This window comes from Ptychodera flava, chromosome 11 (genome assembly GCF_041260155.1).
Source record: "Ptychodera flava strain L36383 chromosome 11, AS_Pfla_20210202, whole genome shotgun sequence".
In the NCBI taxonomy this organism is placed as follows: Eukaryota; Metazoa; Hemichordata; class Enteropneusta; family Ptychoderidae; genus Ptychodera; species Ptychodera flava.
Genome location: NC_091938.1, coordinates 30,494,754 through 30,514,706, shown reverse-complemented (window position 1 = coordinate 30,514,706; position 19,953 = coordinate 30,494,754). Strand labels below are relative to the sequence as shown.

General features: G+C 37.7%; 3 protein-coding genes across 4 annotated transcripts in view; 1 reads left to right on the top strand and 2 right to left on the bottom strand.

Annotated features, from left to right (window-relative positions):
• Positions 1–18,272, bottom strand: part of LOC139144069 (uncharacterized) — a 72,278-nt gene extending 54,006 nt beyond the window's left edge. The window contains exon 1 of one of the 2 annotated variants that reach the window (XM_070714720.1): positions 18,147–18,272. The gene's annotated coding sequence lies outside the window, so the exon portion shown is untranslated. The remainder of the gene's footprint in view (positions 1–18,146) is intronic. The other variant, XM_070714721.1, reaches the window with a different exon arrangement.
• Positions 981–6,950, top strand: LOC139144067 (uncharacterized). The gene is made up of 2 exons (XM_070714718.1): positions 981–1,212; positions 4,830–6,950. The coding sequence occupies exons 1-2, from the start codon at positions 1,079–1,081 to the stop codon at positions 5,755–5,757; spliced, it is 1,062 nt and encodes a 353-aa protein (XP_070570819.1). The 5' UTR covers positions 981–1,078; the 3' UTR covers positions 5,758–6,950.
• Positions 7,674–12,327, bottom strand: LOC139144068 (uncharacterized). Its single transcript, XM_070714719.1, has 3 exons — positions 9,070–12,327; positions 8,510–8,593; positions 7,674–8,093 (listed from the first exon to the last, which is right to left on the bottom strand). The coding sequence occupies exons 1-3, from the start codon at positions 9,514–9,516 to the stop codon at positions 7,998–8,000; spliced, it is 627 nt and encodes a 208-aa protein (XP_070570820.1). The 5' UTR covers positions 9,517–12,327; the 3' UTR covers positions 7,674–7,997.
• Positions 18,273–19,953: the final 1,681 nt, after the last annotated feature.

The window sequence follows — 19,953 nt, the reverse complement described above, 5'->3', positions numbered from 1 at the left end:
GTGTGTGTGTGTGTGAATATATGCATACACACATACATATTACATGCCAAACTAAATATTATGACACAAATATGTAATTACAATTTTTTGCATACACTGTCCTTAATCAAATTTAACATTATGTCCATATTAAGGGACTGTTCAGAATTTACTTTAAGGGGAGGCGGGAGGATTTTCTACTTCCCTGAACTTTTTATCCATGCCTCCTCCCCCTTGTAAATTATGGAGAAAATTATGGAGAAAATCTATGGCCCCCTCATATTTCATGGGTTTTTCCCATGGCCCCCTCCCAATATATACTGTATGCATACACACTAAGATACATACAGTCAGACAAGTTTATCACACTTTGCAGGACCAGTACACTTGTCATTTAATCAATGATATAACAAAGCATTTCAAAGTTACAATCAGGTGGCTATAAAAAGTTGGGGTTTTTTTGCAGGGACTGCAAGTGGCACATTTTTGGGAAGGCTAGTAATAAACAAATCAGGTTGAAAATTTCTGAAGAAAAGTTAATTATTAAAAATGAATACTTCTTTGTTATGTCCCCTGTAAATGATCCATTTTATACCCTTTTATTTGATTACTGCGACCATTAGTTTGTCCCAGACGTTGTTATATCAGTTACAGCTCTATATCAAACACTTTGATTGTAAAATTAATAATGCCAAGTTGTTGTTTTATCATAACATACTAGTGGCAAGTACTAAGAGGAAGAAATAATATACAAATAATATACAAGGCAGGGTGTGTTCACTGACTCGATAAGTTGTCTCACTTTTTTCTTCAGTACTCTCCCTTAGGTAGAAATGGATTGAAAAAGTTGGCAAATGTTTGACTGTGGCAGGTACAGACTTGTAAGGTTGGAGACTACCCAATACCAAGAATATTGGCCATTTTTTCATCCTCACCCTTCCAGCTACAACAAATGTAATCTCTAGAAAAATACAGCAATGGCTGATTTGCATAAAGATGGCGATGACGTCACGGCCGCAATGCATTGTTGTCCTCAGGGGTACAAGGCGTTGCTAGGGTAGCCATTTGTAAACTTTTACATACATATTCATAAGCAAACATGTCGTCTGCAATCCCTGGTACAAACTTAAATGGTCGCAAACCTGAAGAATTGACCATTCCAGAATTGAAGAGGTGGCTCAGATGCAGGAAAGGTGCAAGTCTACGAGGGAACAAGCGAGAACTTGTTGAAAGGTAATTAAAATTTCATAAAAGTTGATTTTTACAACTTGCAGCTTTTGAAGTCTCGTGTAGGCTACGTGTGGTTCAATAAAGCAAAGAGCAATTCGTCGCTAAAGAAATATGAACAGAATTTTTTTCAAATAGTAAGGAAACATCAAATTTCCTAAATCTATTTATTCAACGACAAAAAACCTAATAGGTACGATAAATATTATGGATCTATGTACATTTGCTGACTAAGTCGGCACGGTGAAATACGTTGCGATAGAGACTTGCAAGCGGCAACAAGCAGTCAGGATCCGCAGATAGATAACTACACTGACGCGAACCTTCGTAACGTCACGACTTTGTGTGTAGTATCGATGAAAATACCATACTCCCTCCCTCCCCATCACTGAATCCAACTGCATAATAGTACGAAGTATAATTGAACGTGAAAAGTGAGGATGTGTTTGCATATTGGAAGAGCCATAGAAACTTTCCGCCGACGACGGCGCATGTCCGAAAAACTTATACAAGCGACCTAGCGGCCGATATAGCTCCGCTGTGTTTATGTAGAGAATAACTATTTTTGACACATGTTGATGAAGAAGGGTGGAAATCTTTGATAGCTCGATGCAGTGGCCAGAAAAAAGTGGCTAAAATAAGCTGCAAAAATACGCAATTGAAGATTTCATCATACTTTGAATGTATCACATAGGATCATCCCAAAGAGCATGTCAACCAAAGCTATCTGATGAGTAGTTTTTGAGAATAAATTTTTTGACCAAAAATGGCAACAATTGCCCCCAAAAGTAAAAATTGCAGATTTCATCATAATTTCAAAAGATCAAATTTAGTTCATTAGTACTTTTTTGAAACGCATTTTTTGACCAAAAATAGGAAGAATTGCCCCAAAAATTCAAAATTGCAGATTTCATCATTATTTCAATAAATATCATTAAGTTCATCTATGGAAACCTGTATACCAAATTTCAAAGCTATCAGATGAGTAGTTTTGAATATACACATTTTTTGACCAAAAATGGCAAAAATTGCCCCAAAAATACAAAATTACAGATTTCATCAGAAATTCAATATATATTACTTAGCTCATCTGTAGAAACCTGTATACCAAATTTCAAAGCTATCAGACCAGTACTTTTTGAGAAACACATGTTTTGACCAAAAATGGCAAAAATTGCCCAAAATTACAAAATTGCAGATTTCATCATAATTTCAATAATTATCATTTAGTTTATCTGTAGGAACCTGTACACCAAATTTCAAAGCTATCGGATGAGTACTTTGGAAATACACATTTTTTGACCAAAACTGGTAAAAATTGCCCCAAAATTACAAAATTGTAGATTTCATCATAATTTCAATAACTATCATATAGTTAATCTGTAGGAACCTGTATACCAAATTTCAAAGCTATCGGATGAGTAGTTTTGGAAATACACATTTTTTGACCAAAAATGGCAAAAATTGCCCTTAAAATACAAAATTACAGATTTCATCAGAAATTCAATACATATTACTTAGTTCATCGATAGAAACCTGTATACCAAATTTCAAAACTATCAGACCAGTACTTTTTGAGAAATAAAGTACTTTTTGAGAAATAATTTTTTGACAAAAATGGCAAAAATTGCCTTAAAAATGCAAATTTGCATATTTCTGCACAATTTGAACAAATCTGATATAGATCATCCCTAGGGACCTATGTACCAAATATCAAAGCTATCTGACTGGCAGTTTTGAAGAAGAAGATTTTTAAAGATTTTTTTACCAGAAATGACAAAAATTGCCTTAAAAATACAAATATGCAAATTTCGCCACGATTTGAAGAAATCTGACTGAAGTCACCCTAAGCAAACTGCATAACAAATTTCAAAGCATCGGACAAGCGGTTTCAGAGAAGGAGATTTTTTTACCAAAAACACCAAAAAATGCCCCAAAAATACAAATATGCAAATTTCACCACGATTTGAACAAACTGAAGTGAGGTCACCTTAAGTGAACTGCATATAAAATTTCAAAGCAATTGGACTTGCGGTTTCAGAGGAGAAGGCAATTGTTGACGGACGACGACGGACGACGGACGACGACGACGACGGACGACGACGGACGACGACGGAAAATCAACCTATTTGATAAGCTCCGCGTCGCTGACAGCGGAGCTAAAAATGGCGACAATGCAGTGTCTCCACTTCGTCTTGATTTCGTAGCTAGTTTGAATTTCGGAAATATCCGCCTTAAACCAGGATATCATCGAAACGACTGGATATCATCGAAACGACTGGCATCGGATACCAAATATGTTGCTTTATACCGCTAGTGATATGCTTTCAGTTTGGTCTTTCATTGATAACTTGGTTAGCCAAGTCACTAGTCTGAGTCAGACTCAGAGTGTAATGTCTGGATTACGAAGCTATGCAGACTCATTGAAGCTAAGTATTTCTTTCTGTTTATCAAAGACAGACATTGGTCACGTCCAGTATTACATGTAATGCATCTTTGGCAGTGGTATCTCAACAGAAATCTGTAATTTCCGTAAATGTCGCGTCATCATGCACGGTAGAAATTGCGCACTCAATGGCCATGGTGCGTGGTGGAAAGTGGAACGGGCTCTTTTATATTTAGACGTTTGGTGCTCTCCACATCACTGCCATGACAATATAATCCTACAGAGACTATAGTGAGGAGCGATGATAGTTGGTAGTGGTGGTGTGACAAGCGTCCAACTGTAAAATGAGTCTGTGTATTCCACCTTTCCGTCAATGAGTCCAGGGATTCCCTGACATTTGAATGACCTTATAGGGCACGGACAGAATTAACCGGGGGGGGGGGGGGGGGGGGGGGATTTGGCTGGTGCGATTTGGAAGATGGTCACTATCCTTCATGCAAGCATTAAGGGGGTTACTAAATTTTGTGCAAGCATTTATTATTTAGTGGAGATTCACCATTTCACCATTTTTCATGAACGGACTTTACAAAACCATATTTCTGTTAGAATATTTCAATATTTCCCAAGGTAAATAGGGAACCCCCTTGACTCTTACTATTACTTTCATCACAATACCTAACATACAGTTTAAATAATAGAAAAGCCACAGAATCGCATTTTGTTAACATATTTTTTAAACCTGCTAGGATGATAATAACTTCATACACTCTAAAATGCATTAGAATAATAAATAATTATGATTGGAATACAAATATTTTATATTAAAACACCACCAAATCACAGCATTTTGTTAGCATGCATACTTTTCATATCTTCTATGTACTCTTTATTTAAAATTTTCTCACAGAATGATTAACACTGCATTGTATTTAATAGTACTCAATAATAATAATAATAATAGTAATACAGTTGGTGTGTGATTGAAGTTTGTGTAAGTAGCACTAATAGAGACACATTGGAGTTCACCATTTTTCATGAACAGTGTTCAGGGAGGACCTTTTCTTAGTGTAAGAACTTTGGGGAGGGAGAGTCACTACTTTTAAAATTTCAAAAGCACCAGCCCTACCATGGTTAATTCTATCCAGGCCCTTATGCAGTAAATAATTTCAAATATTTCAATTTTTCACCCAATCAATTAATTATAATTGAACTCATACTGTGTTTTCTATTGTCATAGAGTGTACCTGTATATTGGTCATGGATGGGATGACCAATACCTATTTGATCCTGATGGAGAACATAGTACTGAAGCTAACCATGTACCAGTCTCAACAAACACTGTGGAGTCTTTGCTGACATACCCTCCAGCAGGTGGATGGACCAGGAATCTGAGTAGTCTTCCTGACCTCACAGATAGCAGCATTTTTGATTATTTTATTTCCAAGTGTGACAACTGCCTCAGTACAGCTAGGAAACACAGGGACAGTGGGTGGAACTTTTACAAAAGTAACCATGTCAGGAACATTTTCTTACATGACAGTGAAGACCAAACAGCTCTACTTATAAAGTCAATGGTTGTTAAGTCATATGCAAAGACTGACAAACCAGTGCCTCTAAGTAAACAGTACTCCACCTTAATTATAGTTCATAAGGACACCGGTAAAATACTAGGTGGTAAATGTGTTTGTAAGGCAGGTGTGGGTGGGTATTGTAAACATGTGGCTGCCACTGTTTTTTCTGTTATGGATTTTCAAAGATGTGGTTTGAATGAGATACCTGAAACTACAACAAGCACTGAGAAATTACAAACCCACCACCACCCTAGTGTTTATGGCAACACAGCTGTCAAATTTGACTCAATTGATTGGATAAAGTATGACTATGAACGAGACTGCAATTCAGATAAAATATACCGACCTCGGAAAAGAAAAGATGATTACAACGCATGCCCAACAGAAGAGAAAACTGTGACAAAGGACAAAGTTCAAAAACTTGCAGACTTTTTAAGTGCCTGTGCAAGATCCACCCATCTTGTTGAGATATTGTACTCTAATAATTGTGAGCCTCCCAGTCATAATACACACCAAGTTCAGGTTGACAAATCATGCACAGTGAAAGGTGTTTTGCAAGGAAATACAGATGATAATTCTGTGATACTGGTGTGAAGTCAGGTACAAATGTCCACTTTAGCAGTCAACCTTTAGTTTTTAATGTTGATGAAAATGAATTTGATTTTTATGAATCCAAAGTAAACATCAGCAGTATTGATGAGTCACATGCAATAGAAATGTCAACACAGGGTCAGTATAGAAATCCAAAATGGCATGCATATCGTAAATTTAGAATCACAGCCAGTAAATTTAAAGAGGTTGTATGTAGGCAAAAATTTCCCCTGATATTTTAGTTGATAGAATAATTAATCCAAAGAATTTTTCTAATAAACATACCAAATGGGGCCTACAAAGTGAGAGTATTGCATTAGCACAGTATGTACAAGATGTAGAAAAAAATGGCTACATAGTAACAACAAAAGAGATGGGATTAGTTGTCAATCCAAATTATCCTTTCCTTGGTGCATCTTTGGATAGATTTGTCACTATTAAACAAGCAGGTATTGCTAACATTGCCCAACATGGTTGTGTGGAAGTCAAGTCCTTGTCAAAATATGCAAAATATACACCAGATGAAGCTTCCAAAATGCCTGATACTTTCTTTGACTTCCCCAACAGTAAGCTTAAATTGAGAAGAAATCATAAATATTATTACCAGATACAGGGCCAGCTTTATGTATGTGGGCTAGATTGGTGTGATTTAGTTGTGTGGTCACCATGTGGTTTTGCTGTTGAGAGGATTCACAAAGATCCATTTTTGTGGGGGGAAATGCTGCCAACTTTGGGGGAATTTTATTTTACCTATATTTTGCCTGCACTGGCCACAAGGGATACTGATGAGTAAAGTGTGAAAATCTGTCAGTGCTGATCCATGTTATATTTCAGAATTATCTGTATACTTTGGATGCATTCAAAATTTTTAAAATTGAACTGACATCATTCAATTTTGTCATATAATGGTGACCACTGAACAGACATCACATTTTACCATCATACAACAGTGCAAACTGCTTTTTACCATAAATGCAAAATTATTATAGAAAAGAAAAATTCAGAAATAAGCTAGTCTATGGTAACAAATGACCCATACACTCAAATTTAGTGGTAAATATTTAGTTATTATTTATATTTAAGGTTGAAAACTATGTAAATACTATTTATTATATGATAAATACAATTTTAATAAATAATTCATGTTCAAATTCTTTATATATAAATTGCAATAAATTATTGAATTATTACATAAATGTAAATGTGTATTATTGTAAATATCAATTTAGAATTTAGACACCTTGCTGACACAGGAATGACGTCATTTACCTTAGTCACTACGATCATCAATGAGAGGCGGTAGAAAATTTGTCAGGTGACAACAAACATGCCATATTTCATTTAATTGTCTACATAAAGTGATTGGAATTGTCATTTGCAATATTCTAAAATTTTTAACTCTCTCGATGGCTCTTTCAACATGAATTCTCAGACGAGCAATTCTTCGTGTTTCAGTTTCTTGACTGATGGTCATCTGACTACATCCTCTTAAAAAAGGAGGGTGGTTTACACGTACACCAACAGAATCAAACAACTCTTGTACTTCAAAACCTTTGTCAGCCATTACATGTACACCAGGTAATTCAGAAAATTTCTCCACCAAGCCACATTTCTCAGTTAGCTCTTTGTCTGAAACTGACCCAGCATATAAATCAGATATGAAGGCTACTGGCCCATGTGGTAAAATGCCAGCCAGACCCTTAGCAGTATGATTATTTTATACTTTGAAAATGTGATGCTCTGTAAGGCTAAACTGCTTGGATGTTCAATGAAAATTTCTGTACAATCTACGATTAAAAATGTATCTTCGTAACCTAGAGAACTAAAAACATTGGGAATTTTAGAACGAACAAAATTTGATGATGGCCAAATAGGGAGTTGGGAGAATTTACTATACATGATATTGATCCAGGTGAGAATATTCTACTTACTGTTGATTCAGAAACATGAAATCTATGAGCCAGATCTTTTCAAGGTATGCTTGGCGAAGCTTATTCAGTGTAAGAAATAGCTCATCAACGGCTGCCAAACTCCTCTCTTTCCCCCTTGGTGTAACATAAGAAGGAGCGTTACCTTTACAACTAGAACCCCAATAATGTAATTTCCCATCTGTATTTAAAAAATCAAAAACAGCCAGAAAACAAAAGTAATCTGGTAATCCAGTGTAAAACTTAAAATCCTCATTGCTACACATAAATCTCCTCAAACCAAAACGTTCAATTTCTAATTGCTGTTCAAGTCTCTTATTTTTTCGCTTTTTCCTCTTGTAATTGTCTTTGCAACTCTTCTAATCTGTTTGCAGCTTTTGTTTTAGTCCCAGAAACAGAACTTGTAGCTACCTGTAAAAAATGATATCAAATTAATTCACAGCCAATGTTTATTCATAATTCGGAGTAAGTTTTATTTCAGAAGGTAACCTTATATCAACTACATACCAACCTGTCTATTAATGAATTAGAAATTCCAATTTTCAATTCACTTGTCTATTAGCAATGGCATTTTTTCACAAAGTATTTTCACCCAAGGACAAAACAAGAGTTCTACTACTGGAACAAACTGTTTTGATCAATGCCTAGCTTCAATATACTGGACAGCAATAAGAAGTCATTGCACATATCAGTGGCTACAATTATTGCAGGTAACAACATGCTAAATTGACCTTATACAAATCATTTCACAATCACATATTACTCACTGGCATTATTGTGACATGATGATCTGAAATACTTGAAACAGCAAATAGTCATCGTCTTACCCCATCTGGTTCCTTATCTTCCTTGGCTTGTAAACTTGCCAACTTGGTTGACAACTTTGGTGATTTCTCCCTTCTGTTCTTGCGCTGAAACAAGGTTGAAAGAAGGTCAATATAACGACTAAAATAAACAGTGAGCTAAAAATAGCCATAACAGACAGACGCAACCTGTAGCTGCAACAGTGTATCTCCTCAAGAAAACATTGTATCAACTGGGGATTCCCCAGACTAGACGCACAGGACTACCAAAACAACATGGGATTCCCTCCCAACAACCAACGCTAAGAAACTATATTACAGGTCTAGAAATATCACTGCACACACGCTTTTTTTCCGTTCATTTTCCGGTAACTACCATGCGTTGCATTCTAGAGAGTGGAAAAGATAATCTAGCCCCCATGGCTGCACAGGTGTCGGTCAGTTTTTACGCCATTTGTAAATGAAGTCTGGCTCAATCTGCGGCTTGCTGGGAATGCCGACGGTTTTTTTCATTTCGAGTATCTAGTTTTACATGCACTGTATTGCCAAATCTCAAAAAACACGACGAAATGGCTAAATTTTACCTCATTATTTTCCGTAAGCTCCTTTCGCTTCAAATACTCCAACTTCTCCGTCAACGTCAATATCCCACTACTTGTACTTGTCTCGTTGTTGTTGTTATTGTTAACAGAAAGGGGTGACCGCTTCGACAACCCTCGTCTGACAACACTTCGTCGACGTGTATTGGCATTTTGTGGCCACACAATATCACCGTCATCGCACTTCTTTGGGAAAATCGTTGGGATGTTGTGAAATTTGGTTTTCGCACCTCCATGGAAGTGACGGCTGCAAATGCAAACGTCGTTCAAATCACTCTGTCTTTTCACCGTCGATCTTGTCAACATTATTCTTCTTCTCCATATCCTCTGTATACTTTTAGGTTGATGCTTCAGTTTGTAAAATTGTACTCCTTCAGATCGGCGGTACGACTTTTCGGGACAATGTCCGACTGCACAGGCGTACCGACCCATGATTTACATGTCAAAAGAGACAACAACAATGGCGACCCTCCTGACCTTAGCAACGTTGCGTTGTACCCCTGAGGACAACAATGCACTGCGGCTATGACGTCATCGCCATCTTTATGCAAATCGGCCATTATACGGTGTCGCTCAAATTTGATCAGAATTGGTACATACCAGAGATCAACAATAAGTGTTGTTTCTATCTGTTCAGTGCAGGAAAATTCTACCTTATGTTGATGTAATGACAATGATTTCTGTACAGTACAATCAGAAAAACAACAAGAAATATTTAAACCAGAATTTGCAGAAAAACAAGAATGACAAAAGTAAATAAGGTCTGGAACTTTAGGTACTGGAGGTCAACTTTAGCAACATGCATAGCAGAAACAGCTAGTCCCTCTTAGTTTGAGCATAGACAGTCTCCCCCTCTATGGTTTGCGCAGGTCTGTTAATATGTCACAGTTCATAAACAATGACAGGAAATGACTAATTAGCTGTTTCAGTTACTGCCACCACTCCCACTTATAATAGGTACCCTGCATACAAATAGGCTAAAGGTCAAAAGTCTCTTACTCAGATGTGTGGGCTGTTTCAGTAACTGCAACCACTCCTGCACATTTGCAGGATTTCCCCACTTTTCTTTCCTCATTTGCATATTTTTGAAACTGACATGTTCATTCGAACAACGTCACATCTCAACCCCTGCATCTACCTGTACACCAAATACTGAGATGGTAGCTTTGGGGGAATGGGAGCCTTTGCGTGTGACGGACATACATCCGCACATACATACAGACGCCATCGACTCACCATATAACCTCTTTTTGGTATTTATATAAATACCAAATAAGAGCTAAAATTGATCTTGGGATTGGCTAGTTCCCCACCTTGAAGGGACATTTGCTGTAACTTTTGGCTTTAGTTCAAATGCGTTTTATTTTCCTTGTATAATCAACCACTGTTTCTTTCTATCCCTATATAGACACCCAATGCTGTATTTAGCAACATACTAGTACATAAATGACCATTATTATTGTTGACGAATGAATTCTAGTCTGGAATTGATACGAGATCTCTTTTCAACAATAACAACGCGCATCAAGCAACAGGTATTTGTAAGAATAACAAACAACAACCAACATTCAATTTCTTTCCTCATGGCTGCCTAACAGAACACTACATTCTGTTGCAATAATTGGTTTGATGATGAGATAAGTCTGCTTATCTCAGTCTGAGCGGACGAAAGTATACAGAGATTCTGCTGAAAGGAACATGTAGAGAGAGCCTAGTTTACAAAAACACAATACTGAAAGGGCTCTACAAACGGCTGAAACAGGATAGCTGATCAGTTCCGGCGCACGATAAAGGCACTAAAACTGAAGTACAAAGTTGTTGACAGCAATAGGCAGTATGAAAGTACGTCAGCACTCATGTTAGCAATTTCGTTACAATGCTGTATGCTTGGTCATATACACTTTTGGACTCGAGGGAGCGCATTAAGCTGGCTTAACCCTTTGCAGCCTGACCCCCTGGTACTCTATGACGTCATCGGACATTTCTGTCCGAGCCGGTGCCGTGCTGATTTTATCCCTTGCCGATTTCGTCCCCGCACATGCGCAGACTATCCAACATGGTTTCTATTCATAAAACGGCCCCAGACATGTAGCCCCGAATCTAAAGCCACTTTCTTCTATGTCAGCCGTTTTGACTTTTTGTTGAGAAGCATTCTTATCATAGCCTGTCAAATCGTATACTTGTACCGAAATTCCTGCAGATGAAACAGTATTGGTCGATAATGGGGCGCAAACTGGCAAGATCGCGTACGCATCCAAGATTGTACGAAAGAAATTTTAGCGTGAACTTGGATTTTGAGTCGAGGGTCGGGGTCGAAATCGGCAACTGCAGAACCGAAATCGGCAGCTATAGCAACTGTTCTATGTTCCAAGTAAATTACATCGATTGATGCACTTCCCCAAACTTATAATACATTTCAACTAATTTAGACACATAAAATTGACACACCGGATAGATTATATACAAAGAAATTTTAGCATGAACTTGGATTTTGAGTTGAGGGTCGAAATCGGCAACTGCTGAGCCGAAATCGGCAGCTATAGCAGTTCTATGTTCCAAGTAAATTACACCGATTGATGCACTTCCCCAAACTTATAATACATATTCACATAATTGAGACACTCAAAAGTGACCAACGGGTAGATTACACGAAATAAATTTTAGCGTGAACTTTAATTTGGCATCGAGGGTCGAAATCGGCAACAGAACCGAAATCGGCAGCTATAGCTGCCGATCTTATCCCAGTGAAGCCCTGTTGGATAGTCAGCGCATGCGCGGGGGACGAAATCAGCAAGGGATAAAATCGGCACGGCACCGGGTTAAAAGGGTTAAACACCAAAACAAAGACTTAATTTTGTGTGTGTGGACACATTACTCAACTATAATAAATCCCCTGTTTGCAAAACGCAAATAGTGTCACAGAAACATTTCCATTTTTTTCCTGTCTGAACGTAGCATAGGTTCTGTATTGTATATAGAAATAATCATACATAAGTAATAAACAAATACGCATAAACAGACAAACAAACAAGAAGCCTGAGCCCCCTGTGGTTACATGATCAGATACATTTGTATTAGTCAGGTGGCTTAACAAAAATATCGTTACACGGATGACAAAAGTGCCAAAATTGCTACAGATGTTCGCATATATATGTAGATCAAAATTAGCAATTGCTCCAAAAATTTGGGCCACCGGAAAGGATCGATGACGTCATAAATTCAAAATGGCCGCCATTATAACGCTTAAAAATGGTAAAATACGTCTAATTCAGGCAGTTTTCAAGATTTTCTTGAATAAACTCACAAAAACATTCCAAATTACACATACAACATAAAATTGATGCAAATTAATTATTATGATGACGTCATCAAGCCAAAATGGCCGACCAAATTCAAAATATCACCCATAATATCGTCTGATAATGTTCAAATACTGTTAATTAAGCGTGTGTCAAGCATTTTAGTGCCTGAACTGAGAACACCCCAAATTACAGACAAAACATGTAATTGATGCAAATTAATTATTGTGATGACGTCATAAACCAAAATGGCAACCGAAAATTACAAAATGGCCTATTATGAAGTTCACTATGCTTAATAGCCCATTTACGTAACAAAATGATAGTTCAAAGGTAATGTACAATTTGTCTTGATGATCCATAAACTCAAAATAAATGATAAATGTACTAAAACTTAGCCAATAAGCTCAACACAAATTACAAACTCTTACGAAATAATTTATTATTTCACAATGGCCTCTGTCTAAAAAACTGAATCAATATAAAGGAAATGAAGGCAACTTTATCCATCAGTTCTACCTTTGAAAGTGTTACGTTATAGTGAGTAGATCAATAGTAGTGTGATTTCATGATACCGAAAAACATGGCGAGAAACCGGTGAATAAATCATGCCTTGACCCTGGTCATGTGACCTTGGTCCCTGAAAAAAGGTTTTATGTTTGTGATTTTGTCTTTTACTTCCTTTGTTTCAGAAGCCTTTTTATGTTGAATTTTCTTGGTTTTTTATGTCTCGATGTGTGGTGACAGACACATAGTCTTGTGCTACAATAGTCCTCTTTTTGGAGGATGTGCTGGCCTAAAAAAGACCTTTTGGTCAGGGTTTTATGAACAAAGAGAAGACTTTTTTTTGCTTTTGAAGCTAGCTTAGCTTACTTTTTTGCAGCTTTCGTGAATTTTATGAGAAGCATCTTTGCCTTTCGTTTTTGGTCTCGTTTTGCTGTTTGGAAACCAAAAACATAAAAAACCCAGGAAGAACATAAACAGAAATGGAAGGTTAAACAAAGACAAGAACTCAGAAAGATTCTCAGATTCATCAACAATCTTACAATTAAACCTTAACAAATGTTGCAATCAAAGCATTAAGCAAAGGCTTGAAATTTATTCCCACTCCGAAGTGCCTATACAGAAAAATTGTCGTATGAGATATCAACAAATTTATTCGTATCATATGATTGTGCAATATCATGAGAAGCAAACAATCAACCAATCAGACATCTGTCCTAAGATAAGTCCATGTTCGACACTACTAACAGCGGAAAACCCCAAAAATTGTAAAAATGTCTCGAAGCAACTTGGCTTCGATCGATGGAGGAAATTCCATTCACAACCCACATCAGAAAGAACATGACTCTAGCAGAAAAGACTGCCCGAACAATCTGTCTAAAGTAAAAAATTGGCCGACTAGCGGGAAATACAGTACTCGTTAAAATAAAGAGCAAAGTTAAAACAAATACAGTAAAATACTAACCGACCAGCGGGAGATAAAACACTTGCAAAGCAGAGACTAGTCTCTGCTTTGCAAGTGTTTTATCTCCCGCTGGTCGGTTAGTATTTTACTGTATTTGTTTTAACTTTGCTCTTTATTTTAACGAGTACTGTATTTCCCGCTAGTCGGCCAATTTTTTACTGTATTCCTTCACACTTGCTGCAGTTTTATCTCTCTTTTGAGGTCATTTGCAATCTGTCTAAAACAAACACATATCGATAAAAACCATCAAAAAAGGAAGAGGCATATCAATTGTGAATAAGACAAATGACATTAAAGAAAGTTATGGACAGCTGCGAAATGTACACTATTACACTTGGCGACATTAACTATACGGTGGAAATTGTATATGAAATCATTTATCTGCGACAAGGAGATCATTGACGAGGTGATTTACAGTTTCTCCATTCCCAGAAGTAGAATAATTTGTACACCACGATGGTATCTCCTACCAAAATACACAAAACCAAAGCAGAAGGAACAATCATCACCCAACGTCTCAATAGAAATGGCTGCTCGAGAAAATAAACTAAATGCCGAAATTTCTAGACTTTGTCATAAAACCAATCGTGCAAAGATGACTTACGTATGTCAGGGACACAAAAAAACTTCATTAACTAATTAGAATCAATAAAAAACAAGCAAACTCTATTCTGGTAACATTGGACGTTGTATCAATGTAGAAAAACATGCCAAAAATGAAGCCATAAATGCAGCGATCGTAGCGTTGGACTTTGAAACAGTACTAGCCAACTGATATGATACAAAAACCCACCAACAATGTACATGAAACCCTTACTGTTGATTATTCTGAAACGCAACATATTTTAATTCAACTAAGAAAAATACAAACAAATCTATGGATGCAGTATGGGCTCACCAGAAATAGCTGATATCACATACCATGAAACGGAGAAAGTTATATTAAATCCCAAATCCGGTCAAATATTCGTATGGAAATTTAAAAGGTGACATTTTCATGATTTACAAAGGAAGAGAACATCAACTTCTAACATTCAGAACATTTGTCGAGGAGTGCAACACCCTGTACCCTACGTTCAACCACAGGCTACCCAGACAGTATTAATAAGCTCATTATTGAGTTTTTCTCACTGTTTTCTCTATCAGTTCCTCTCCTTTTCTTCATCACAGTCCCTCTATGGATATAGGGACTGTGTCTTTATGCTCTGACTGATCGGAGTAAATAAAATAAACGGTTATATAATCTAAGCTAGCCTCTTAACCCTTTATTCATTTTACACCCATTACAAGGACGTTTATCTCTCATATACACATCTTGTAATTAATTAGTCAACACAACTAATTATGCTAATCCGTGGACTTATCAGGGATTTTACGGGTTGGTCAACATCGCGAAAGATAGGAAAGGTTACTAACATTTTTACATCTCTATCTTTGCAGTGTTGACCAACTCTTGATAAGTCCACGGATTAGCATAATTACTAGTGTTGACTAATTAATTACAAGATGTGTATATGAGAGATAAACGTCCTTGTAATGGGTGTGAAAATGAATAGAGGGTTTATTAGAGGCTAGGTTAGATTATATAACCGTTTATTTTATTTACTCCGATCATTCAGAGCATGAAGACACAGTCCCTATATCCATAGAGGGACTATGATGAAGAAAAGGAGAGGAACTGATAGAGAAAACAGTGAGAAAAACTCAATAATAAGCTTATTCATTCTGTCTGGGTAGCCTGTGGTTCAACTTGGAAATTCATAATTGAACACTCTATCAACAAAATCTCATACCTTGACCTTGAGATCTTCAAATGTCAGACACGCAATCGAGAGACATGGTTCGATTTGAAAACTTACACAAAGCCATCTGACGATATTTATCTGCCACCGACCTTCAAATGCTTCATTGAAAGTGAATTACTCAGATATGTTCGTACATGCAACATCAATATGGGCTTCATAAAAAAGGTCAATTTCTCAACTCAAAAACTTCAACAACGAGATAACAAAAAGAAAAATATAGCTTGTAACAAAAAAAAATGTTAATGTCACAAAACGTCAGCCATCCTTCATCAACAAAAATAAGAGGAATGATGTAACAAAAAACTTGTCAGCACAACCTCATCAAAACCAGCCTAATCAAACTGATAAGAAACCGGAAAATAATGAAGGGTGATTAAACGCTGCCTATGGTTTTCCAGAAAACCTATAATAACGTATAAAAAGAAGAAAAACATACAAGATATCCTAATTCAAGCAACATTCAAACAAAATGAGAGTACATATGAAGGATTTGAGCAAAACTTCACGCAACAATCAGACCACAACATAATGATCTTAGCACCTCTCTTTGATGAACAATGGCCACCATTAAACTGAGCATGTGGGAATACAAAACCATTCAAGTGACTGAAGAAGTGACCCCACTTTGGCCCGAAATGCCGCTAGGAGGAATCACCAACATGAAGCCTTTTTTCTGGGACCAAGGTCACATTACGAGGGTCAAAGCACTATCGATTCACTGGTTTCTCACAATGTTTCCCTTATCACGAAACCACATTGATCTACCCACTATACCGTATCACAAGCAAAGGTGGAACCAGTGTGTGAAGTTGCCTTCATTTCCTTTATAGCGATTCGATTTTTCAAACACAGACCATTGTTTACTAATCAATAATCTTATAAGAGTTTGTTACTTGTGTTGAACTTATTGGCTAAGTTTGATACATTTATCTTTTATTTTGAGTCTATGGAATATTAATACAAATTGTACATTACCTTTAAACTATCATTTTGTCACGTAAATGGGCTATTGTACCAAGCACAGTGAACTTCATAATCGTCCATTTTGTAACTTTCGGTTGCCATTTTGGTTTTATGACGTCATCTCAAGAATTAATTTACATCAATTGTATTTTTTGTCTGTAATTTGGGGTGTTAATTTCAGTCCAGGTGATAAAATGCTGAAAACAGACTTAATTAACAGTGTTTTAAAATTTTTAGACAATGTTATGGCGGACATTTTGAATTTGGTCGGCCATTTTGGCTTGATGACGTCATCATTATTATTAATTTGCGTCAATTCAATGTTTTATTTATAATTGAGAATGTTTGTGTCAGTTTATTCAAAAGAATATTGAAAACTGGCTGAATAAACCGTATTTTACCATTTTTAAGCAATATAATGGCGGCCATTTTGAATTTATGACGTCATCGAGCCGTTCCGGTAGCTCAAATTTTTGGAGCAATAGCTAATTTTGATCTACACACATATATGAACCTCTGTAGCAAATTTGGCACTTTTGTCATCCGTGTAACGATCTTGCTGTTTTTTGTTGCTAAGCCACCTGACTATATATGACATATGAGGAAGTTATGCAATCAACTTGGCGCGATACACATCAGAGACACACGATGACTCATTTATGCTATCCTTTGGGCATCATAATCGATATTATGTGCGCTTAGGGGGGTATTTCTGAGGGGATCCGCGCTTTCTAGAACTACGCGAAGTTTGCATTTGTATTACCTCCGGCCTCCATGCACGGAGGTAGCTACGTAATGTAGTACCATGGAGCATGGTATGGAGTAGCTCTGCATGGCAGGGCTGTGTTCCCAGCGTTATGGCCTCCCACCACACCTGCCATGCAGGGCTAGGTACATGTATGGAGGTACCAGTCAGTAGTACTGCACAGTGTACACAACACAGGTGCGAGACGTAGACAAGCCGCTTCGTGACCCCACGGGCATTACCGTAATTGATAGCGCTTTTAGTGCCCTTTCTACTACACGAAAAGCGCTATGGCAACAACGGTGCACGGTGGTGCCTGTGATCAAGCCCAAAGAGCCGGCTCCCATAGAGTGATAGAGCCTAGGCTGTGACTGTGAGGCATCACAGCCTGCACAGGTACCTCCGCGAAGCGTATTGTCTGCTTTGAGCTGTGGTTCTACCCCGTACACTTTTTGAAAGCATGAAAGCGGTGACGCTGTGATAAAACATATGCCCCCATTTACTGTATACACAATTCTTCTGGACGCGTAGTCCAACAGATAGCCTCTTTTAACATGTCATCATAGGGACAGTCAGGGGCATTACTAATCTCTCGTTCGGTTCGTGTACTACTTGGTCGATCATCGGTATACAAATCCGCCATCTTGTTTTCATGGTTTTTGTGGTGTCACCAACAAGACGTTCCGTGTTTTGACTTTCAGTTCATCTTCCCCGTAAAGGTTTGAAGGCTATAGCGAACATGGTCGTGCCAAAATGAGATGAGGTTACAAATTTGAACATACCTGGCGTGCTATGCACATTACGTGCACAAATAGTCCTACTGTATCTTGTCCGGGCGTCGGGGCGTGCGGACGCGACAGGCATATGAGCAGTTTAAATGACGTCACCATGTAAAGGGGATTTCCCGGAATCCATAAAACAATTAAGTCCATTAAGGGAATGGCCATATCATCTTAGATGGGGGTTGGTCCGAACATTAGGGGGAGTACTTCAAAGCACAACATTGCTATCGCTTTTCTGCCATGAAAATTTAAATAAAAATTATTCGCCAAAGCTGAAATGGGATGACATCCTGACCATCTTCTCCCAGATCCTCTAAAGACTAAAGATATACATTGTCGATCCGTTAGTAGGTACTATGCATCATGGAGGTAGGAAGAGTGTATGCATACAAGGTCATACAAGGTCTCTACTACTTTCTATCTCGTGTTTTTTGCTCTGAAAAACAAACTTTTGTGTTCTGTTTTCATGTGGAAACCTATGAGTGCATGGGGTGAACGCCATGAGTGTGGTGAGCACTAGACTAGATTCTATTCGTCCGCTTGCCTCCGTACCGTACCTCTTACATCCATGCTCCGACCCACTCCGGTCCACTGGGCTAGGTGAGCACATACAGCATGTACAGGGGACAAAGTTAATAGCGCTGATCGCAAATGACGTCACTGTTCTCTCTCATTAATATGCATAAATAAACATTTGTCCGCATTTTCCGCATAAACGACGAAAATATAACCTGCGAGTGTTAGAAAGGCTATTTAGCGTTACACTTAAATTCGTATGAATTGATGGCTGAGACGGGGGCTGAGAGTACAAGCTGCAAGCAACAACAGCTGCGCATACAACGACAAAATTTGTCAGAATTTCAGCATATTTGTCTGAAAGTCGCGCGCGTGCAGCTGTATTTGGTTACAAACCCGAAATCGCGATCAACGCTATTAGGGGTATGATACTTTACCTCACATCTCGAAAAGTGTGTATAAGCATGGAGGTAGCAGAATCTCTGCTACCTCCATGGTATAAGTATATGAAGAGAGTTTACGTTGCGAGAGAGATGCATTGGGCAAATAATGATAGAGTCCTTGTGTTTCTTGTATCTGCATAACGTTTAACACAACAACAATATAGTAAATGATATTTGTTGAATAGCGTTGATCGCGATTTCGGATTTGTTACTAAATATAGCTGCACGCGCGCGACTTTCGGACAAATATGCTGAAATTCGGACAAATTTTGTTGTTGCATGCGCGGCTGCTGTTGCAGCTTGTAGCCTCAGTCATCAATTCATACGAATAAGTGTGGCGCTAAATATCCATTCTAACACTCGCAGGTTTTATTTTCGTCGTTTATGCGGAAAATGCGGAGAAATGTTTACTTATGCATATTAATGAGATAGGACAGTGACGTCATTTGCGATCAGCGCTATTGTATTGGTCAACAACAACAACTATTACATGATTAATAAACATAAACAACAATACATGTACAAACAACAACCAGATATCTGCAGGGTCCCCTGTGGACCAGGTATCACATGGTGAATCCGGTCACAACCTCAGGCTACTTTTCACTTCATCGCTCGTGAATGGACTCGTGTTACTCTAGTGCTCGAAAAGTTGGATGCTCAAGCTGGAAGGTGGCTAAACTGGTGGCATATCTATCCCTAAGTGTCAGTCACAATGAAGAGATGTACATTGGGAGAGAGTTGCATTCAGTCAAATAATGATAGCATCCTTGTAGTGTTTCTCAGGATATCTACATTGCGTTTGAAACAGCAACAACATGATAGTTATACTGGTATTTGTTAAATTT